The sequence below is a fragment of the Eulemur rufifrons genome, chromosome 4, assembly GCF_041146395.1.
Source record: "Eulemur rufifrons isolate Redbay chromosome 4, OSU_ERuf_1, whole genome shotgun sequence".
Taxonomy (NCBI): Eukaryota; Metazoa; Chordata; class Mammalia; order Primates; family Lemuridae; genus Eulemur; species Eulemur rufifrons.
The window spans coordinates 81,119,121-81,127,179 of NC_090986.1; the positions used below are offsets into that span (position 1 = coordinate 81,119,121).

Here is an 8,059-nt window from a genome sequence, read left to right on the forward strand (position 1 = left end):
CCAGTTTTGACAGAACTCCACTTCATGGCCATTAATCAGTATTTATTCTTATCTGTCAGGCGCTACTCTAAGTCCTTTACAAATACCTAATCTTCACAATCCTATGGCTATTATCTCCATTTTACAAAATAAAGACTTAATCCAAGTAATTTGTCCAAGGTTGCAGAGCTACTGGTGCAATCAGGATGTAACTGTTTTGCCCCATGGTCTTAACTGCTATGCTATACTGCCTCTCAGACTGGATGCACACCAGCCCCCGCACACAGCAGGATGTGTGAACATCTACTCACTCCATCTGACCTCATCCCTGGCTCTTCGCTCTTGGTCTTAAGGTTCGTCTTTAATCCCTCCCTCCATTGTCAGATCTTCAAGGTAAACCTTTCCACCCCTACCTTGTGTTCTAATCCTGTTTCCTCTGTACCGGTTCCTGCCTTCAAAATGCCCTGTTGCCCCCATTTCTAAACCATGAAAAGCCCTCGCTGTGGTACCTGTTCTTTTCTCTAACCTTTTGAGTCACAGTACCCTGATCAAGGCAGGCCAATCTCTAACAGGTGCTTCAATTTGGCTCAGCTCCACTGTTCCAAAACACCTCTGCTGCCACATCGCCTCATTCTCACAGCTCCTTTTTGTAATTGCATGCAACAGACTATATGACAAAGTCACACTTGATTTCATACAATCCCATGGCTTTCTTGCTGTGCCGTTTTTGGGCTTAAACATACCCTCTCTTCCAACATGAGATTAAACCCTGTTTCCATGCCTCCATTAACTTTCACACTCAGGCTGAGTACACACATGTATTTAACAATACAGTTTTACACAATGCTAAGAGCACTTTTCTTCATAGTTTACAGAAGGGCTTGAAACACATGGATTTTCTATTAATATTCATACCATAGCACATCCAAATCTAACTCCTAAATAGATGCATTATAATTTGTTTAGAATTTAAAGGCTTAATGGCAATAATCAGAGGAGGAAAAAGAACATGTAAGTTTATTTTACATAACTAAAAAATAAATTCAGGAAATAGTAAATAGAATTTAATAAGGTCTCATGCGCCCTGAAGGAGGTGGTGCTCGATTTGGAGGGGTAATTGCTATGTCCAAATAATCTCCTATTTGGAACTTCTGCGACTGCAGGGTCATGGAATCATCAGTCCCCTTTCTGCCAGACATGGTGCTGCCAATCTCCTTGACTCTGCAGGAAAGAAAATCAACTGTTAATGGTCCACAGATCAATGAAAACTAATTGGTACTATGAAGTGAATATGGCACTGGATTTCTTCCATCATCTTATATAACACAGTTCAAAAATGTAAGTACTGTATTAAGCTAAATCAGGTATTATGATTGTATGTAAATCCATATTCCCCTCACTAAGGAGATTCATTAAAGCAGTTATCTCTATCAGTTAAAACATAAGAAAAACAAAAAGATTACAGTAATTAAAAGTGAGAAGTTACCTACCGATAGCCAGGTCTTTTAAGATCTGTAAAAACGATTGCAAAATTGAAGTGTGTGCCCTTCTTTCTAGCTTCTGGGTAGACTTCTTTTACTAAACTAGTCAGTTCTTTCAAGGTTGCATCCATCCTGAATTTTTAGAAAAAGACATTTACATTTGATTAATCAACAATAATATAACAAGGATAGTGACATACAATGAGTTAAATATATCTGGGTTGTTTATGACTTGTCAGAAACCGCCAGGGTCTTACACTACAGTTTAATTTTAAAGCAGCTAAAAATTCTATTTGCCTCCAAAAACTCCCTGTATCAGCCTGTGGGAAATTTTGATTAATTAAAGACAGACGCTTTGCTTGAGCCCAGGAGTTTGAGACCAGCCTGGGCAACATAGTGAGACCCAATCTCCACAAAAAAAATTTTTTTTTAGTTAGCCAGGTGTGATGGCACCCGCCTATAGTCGTGGCTACTTGGGAGGCTAAGGCAGGAGAACTGCTTAAGCCCAGGACTTGGAGGCTGCAGTGAACCATGAATGCCCCACTGCACTCCAGCCTGGGAGATAACGGTAAGACCCTGTCTCTTTAAAAATAAAAAAAGTCAAACTCTTAGTGTTAAAAGGAACTTCAGAAATCTAGAGATTCCATATTCTAATCTTCTGTTGCTATATAACATCTTTTTTTTTTTTTTTTTTTTTTTTTGAGACAGAGTCTCACTCTGTTGCCCGAGCTAGAGTGCCGTGGCATCAGCCTAGCTCACAGCAACCTCAAACTCCTGGGCTTAAGCGATCCTCCTGCCTCAGCCTCCCGAGTAGCTGGGACTATAGGCATGTGCCACCATGCCCGGCTAATTTTTTTCTATATATATTTTTAGCTGTCTAGATCATTTCTTTCTATTTTTAGTAGAGACGAGGTCTCGCTCTTGCTCAGGCTGGTCTCGAACTCCTGACCTCGAGTGATCCTCCCACCTTGGCCTCCCAGAGTGCTAGGATTACAGGCCTGAGCCACCTCGCCCAGCCGCTATATAACATCTTATGGCCTAACGATTTGCCTCTCTAAGGGTATTAAGGGTAACTAGTCCAAATTAATTGAAATAGGCAATGCATCTTAGAATCAATGAGTTAGGAAAGCACTTTCATAGAGATATAGTATCTCTCTTAGATGGAATCTTAAGATGAGTTTACAATAGAAGGAGTCCTCGAGCCAAAGAAATTTTCTCAAGACAAAGCTCAGGCTCCTTTCAAAATACATATTCTTACCCTGCAAATACTGATTTGAACTCAACTTTATATAGTCTCCTGAGGTAACAGGACACAATCTGGGAAAATCTGTTCTGTTTTGTTTTGAGACAGGGTCTTACTGTGTCACCAGGGCTATGGTGCAGTGGCATCATCATAGCTCACAGCAACCTCAAACTCCTGGGCTCAAGTGATCCTCCTGCTTCAGCCTCCCAAGTAGCAGAGACTACAGGTGTGGGCCACCTGCCTCATTTTTTGTAGAGATCGGGTCTCCAACTCGTGGCCTCTAGTGATCCTCCCGCCTCAGCCTCTCAAAATGCTAAGATTATAGGTGTGAGCCACCACACTCAGCCTGGAAAAGTCTTTTAAAAACAGGTATCTTAGAAATAACAATCTCATATACATTTTTATATAGCTTTCTCCCATGACAACTAGAAAAATGAAATGGATGGTTTGGAACTTGAAACAGCATTGCCTGTAGAGTCCTATAAAATGGCATAAGGACTCTAAGCACTCCTGAAAACGAGAACTCTCATGTACAGCATCAAGTAGGGAACCAAACATCAAAGAGCTCATTCAGTTTTAGCTCTGTACTCTATTCACAAATCTCCACCACACCCTACCCAAAGTAAACCAATGCTTCAATTACACTGAATAAAAACACCTGGGATGACCACATCATCTATTTTCTACTGTACCAAATCTTTCTCAATATTCCCATAACAGAACTCAATAGTCTTCTCCCCAAAACATGCCCTTCCTCTCCTATTTCTATCAAAAATACCATCCCCCACTTAGCTGCCCAGGTCATAACCATAAGCATTGTTCAATTCATCCCATCTCCATCCTGTTACATGGAGATCTATTTTTTCTCCATCCCCACTGTCATTGCTTTACTTCAGCCTCTCATTATAATCCTTTGTATATGTTGTCTTCACTCATCTCTCCATCTTAGTTTTTAAAAGTTTCTGTTCATGTAAGGATAGCAAAGAGCCTAACAATGTCTACCAACAGGAGAACCCCAAGCCAGTGTGTGATTTGTAGGTGTCAGAGTAACCAAGACAGACATGACTTACTCTGGCACTGGCTGGAACAACACTGCTCACACAAAGAGACAGAGTTAAGATCACCTTCAATAGTGTTGGTGCCCCATGGCTAGCAGCTCTCACCCCACAGCCAACACAGGGAGATGACGCCTCTCATGCTGCAGGCAAAGGCTCCCCCTTTGCTGGGAATGGATATACCAGTAGGGTTGGCAGGTGCTGTATGGCACATGCACATAAGCAAAGCAAAGTACACATCAAGTCCAGCACAGGAAAAGATATTCCCAAAGAGATCTCCCAACACAGGCTGTGAGGGTTCTTTATCTTTTTGCAAGGAAATGTTTCAGACCCAAGGCCACTCTATGTACCATGTCGGGGGGAGCAGCAAGGCATGACTGCCCTTCCCAACTCAACACATGCACATTATTTAAAAAGGTGGGGAAAATGCATATGCAAGAAAGCAACAAATTATATCCCAAATCTCACCAATCAGAAATAACCAGTGATGTTAACATCACCATGGGCATCTTTTTGTGCATATTCACAATACTAGAGAAAAAAATTCTTCAGATACCAAGCATATTATACATGCTGAGATCATAATACAAAAATATAACTCATGATATAAAAATTAAATTTTATTTTGAAAGAAGAAAAACACTAAAGTCAAATTGAACAAATTGTAAAACTTCAGATAAAGACTTACATTGTTACCCTTCCTCCTAGGTAATTTCATAGCTTATTTTTACTTTGACAGAGTTTCATATTCTATTCTTCAACATAGAACAGTTGTTTTATATTTGTCCCCACTGAACTCCAATGATGGCATAAACCTGAGGTCAGACTGATTTTATCTGTTTCAGAGGTCATATTTTTTTACCCGATATTCTTATGTTAATTATTTTGTATCAATCACAAGTTGAGTATCCCTTATCAGAAATGCCTGGGACCAGAGTGTTCAGGATTTTTCAGATTTTGGAATATTTGCATACACATAATGAGGCATCTTGGGGATGGGGCCCATAGCTAAATGCTAAATTCACTTATGTTTCATATATACTTATACACACAGCTAGAAGGTAACTTCATACAATATTTTAAATAATTTTGTGTATGAAACAAAGTTTATGTAAAGTACCTATGTGTGGAAATTTCCACTTCTGTGTCATGTCAGCACTGAAAGTTTCAAATTTTGGAACACTTCAGATTTTGGAGTTGGGATGCTCAATCTATATTCTGATACACAATGTACTTATGATATATACCAGAAAGGACTTTTTCCTTTCTAAAAACATTTTCCACATTGTCACCTTGCTCACAAGAACCTGGAGAATTCCTTTCACACCTTTTATCAGTTCCCACAGTGTGAATCCTCCGCAAGCTTCCCACCTTCTAAGGACTGTCTTCCCAGACCAACAGCCGGAGAGCCAAGCATTACTTTCTGACCACTAGTCTGAAGCCTGAGGATGCAGTTGGAGAATGCAAGCCGACACTTCCTCAGGGCTGAAGTCCTTGCTGGGTGACTGTGAGGTTCAGTATTATTACATGTCAACTTGGCAAAGCTACAGTCCCCAGTTACTGAACCAAATACTAATGCAGGTGTTGCTATGAGATATTTCGTAGATGTGATTAAAGTCTATTACCAGTTGACTTTAAATTAAGGAGACTCTCCTACATAATCTGGGTGGGCCTCATTCCACTTGTTGAAAGGCCTTAACATATTGACTGCCACACTAGAAAAAAATTTTTTTCCTTGGGGCCATGGTGTTTTATTATGAAAACAGAATAAAAACTTTGAAAACAAAACGATCCATTCTAATTTAATGAAAAATTTGGTTTTTTAAATTGTTTTCTGTGCATGAGTTATATGCAACTTGAAAAATAGTTCTCAAGGCTCCCAAGGGTGTGAGTTACATATGCTTCACAAGGTCCCAGGCTCAAAACTAGTGGAGTTAAATACAACTCACATGGCAGTTAATGTGTTAAGAGCAGACCTGAAGCTTCCCTGAAGAAATTTTGGCTGCGGACAACAGCTGTAAGCCTATGTTCATGCTCAAGAGTTCCAGCCTTCCTGAGAGCCTGCCCTGTGGATCACTCTGGCCCAGGAGTTTGAGGTGAGCTATGATGATGCCACTACACTCTACCCTGGGCAACAGAGCGAGACCCTGTCTTGAGAAAGGGGAAAAATAAAAGGATACAAGGTTTCTGTTGGAAGGAAGGGGATGAAAAAGTTTTAGAAGTACAGTGGCTGCACAACATTGTGAATGTTACTAATGTCATTAAACTGTACACTTAAAAATGGTTAAAATGACAAATTTTATGTTATATATTAATATACTTTATCGCAATAAAAACATTTTTAAATTACACACCTTTTACTACTACTAAAAAAGCCATTATGGTGTCAATCCAAGGAGTTACAAGCAGCGCTAAAGACAAGTTAACAGTATGCACCTGTCCTAGTCAGACTTGAAGGAAGAGCGGGTACACAAAACAAGCAATAAACATTCAGGAACCAATCTTCACTAAACACACACCAAAAGCTTTTCCATTAAGCTCTAGAGCAGAAATCACTTGGTTTTTGGTGGTGATTTATTTTTGGTGCTATGGCACCTAAGGCTTAATATTAAGTAGAAACGCTCTTTGAAAATAACAATGCCACTCAACAGCATCACTCCCCTTTACCATGTTATCCTAGTACCACTTATTGGACTATGAGTCCCTTAAGGGCGGCTACTGCATTTTAATGATCTACATAGCATTTCCGTACCAGGAAGCCATAATGGCAATCTTGGGTCTGTCAGTTATCAACAACCCAAAAATTTCAACATTAATTATAAAAGCGTTGCAGAGGGACAGATCCCCTTTTACCTAACAGCAAAAACCTGTAACTTTCTGAGAACTGCACCCAAATGCCCCAAGTGGAAGAGTAAAATTGAAATCAAGGAGAATAACTCCTCACTAGCAAAGGCAATGAACTGACCCTGCAGGGTCCCCCCCCGCCCCGCCCCGAACGAGGTCCCTGACACCGCCCCCGCCCTCTAACCAAGTGTAGATCTGCAGCTCGCTGGATGGTACGTTCCCGCGGGAGAACTCGTCCATTCGGTGGTGGCGGCCGTTATTAGTGGTGAAGACCCGGAGCAGCAACGGGCAGGTCTGGGGGCGACAGGAAAAGGACAGAAGTTGAAGGCGGCGGCTGCTAGCCAGGCGCTCTCTTCCTTTTGCGAGGCGTCGCGGCCTCGGAGCCGCTAAGGGACCAAAAATACCGTCTCCTCCCGCACACAAGCCGCACCCCTCCGTCCTGCTGGGCCCACCCCAACCTCTTCCTGGACCCCACAGTACCGGAGTCCTCACCTTCTCGCGGTCGATCGGCTTCTCCGGCTCCTTCTTAATTTCCTCCTGGGTGACGCGCGATTCTACCGCCATCTTCCTCCTATGGCCCGCCAGACGCTCTCCCTGACCTCCGACCCCCGCAGCGAGCATGAGCACGAAGTCTCTCGCGAGGAGAAGCTACAAGCTTTATAGCAAGCCAGAGGCAGGGCGGGGCGTTTCCCAGCGCAGGCGCACTTCATAGGGTGGCGTGTGAGTCCGGGCCGGGCGCGCGTGCGCTTTGCGTCCTTGAGGAAAAGGCGGGCGCCGGCGTCCGCGGGGCGGAGCTTCTGAGGGGAGCGGTTGTGGTCCGTCGCCCCGCCGTGGGTTGGCGGGGTGTTTTTAAACTTTAAATGTTCACAGACGAAATAAGCTTAAACTTGCGTTTTCACACGTAATGATGGAAACCTTACTGAACACAAAACACTTAAGAACATTACACATGGTAAGCAAAAAACATTCCTTTATTAGCAAAATATCGATCTTTTCGTTCTGAGGAAGGACTAGCAGACCCGCGTGTTCGCACCCCGAGGAGAGTCGGAGACGGCGGCAACAGGGCGGACGGGCCCCGTCAGCGGAAGGTGAGGAAACCAGCCGTGGAGGGGGAATGCGCCGGCCTGTTGCCACGCGACACTCAGTTCGGGCGGGTTCAGGAGTTCGATGTGAGCGGCTAAGCGAGAACTTTTAGGAAATAACGTACTTGAGTATCTTCATGACCTGTGGGTAGGAATGTATGATGAAAAAAGCACTACCCAGAAACGATTGGTACATTTGATTAGATTAAACCTGGAAAAAAAAAAAAAAAGAGAGAGAGAGAGAATCTGGTCTTCAAAATACAACCTAAAAAGAGAAAAATACAAGCCAGAGAGTGGGAGAAGATAGTTGTGACCCGTATGATTGACAAAAGCTAGGATCCAGAATATATAAGAACCGAAAAAGACAACACAGTC

General features: G+C 42.5%; 1 protein-coding gene across 1 annotated transcript; it reads right to left on the reverse strand.

The window, feature by feature from the left end:
- Positions 1 to 986: 986 nt before the first annotated feature.
- SAP18 (Sin3A associated protein 18) lies at positions 987 to 7,223 on the reverse strand. Its single transcript, XM_069467443.1, has 4 exons — positions 7,095 to 7,223; positions 6,787 to 6,896; positions 1,470 to 1,592; positions 987 to 1,200 (listed from the first exon to the last, which is right to left on the reverse strand). Exons 1-4 carry the CDS (start codon positions 7,221 to 7,223, stop codon positions 1,044 to 1,046), a joined length of 519 nt encoding a protein of 172 aa, XP_069323544.1. The 3' UTR covers positions 987 to 1,043.
- Positions 7,224 to 8,059: the final 836 nt, after the last annotated feature.

What these genes read in the sequence shown, in the direction of transcription:
- SAP18 (XM_069467443.1), bottom strand. Translation starts at nt 7,223, where the DNA reads ATGCTCGCTGCGGGGGTCGGAGGTCAGGGAGAGCGTCTGGCGGGCCAT. An exon ending in AGCCGATCGACCGCGAGAAG is followed by an intron (nt 6,897 to 7,094) that starts GTGAGGACTCCG and finishes TGTCGCCCCCAG; the next exon opens with ACCTGCCCGTTGCTGCTCCG. An exon ending in GAGCTGCAGATCTACACTTG is followed by an intron (nt 1,593 to 6,786) that starts GTTAGAGGGCGG and finishes CTAAAAATTCAG; the next exon opens with GATGGATGCAACCTTGAAAG.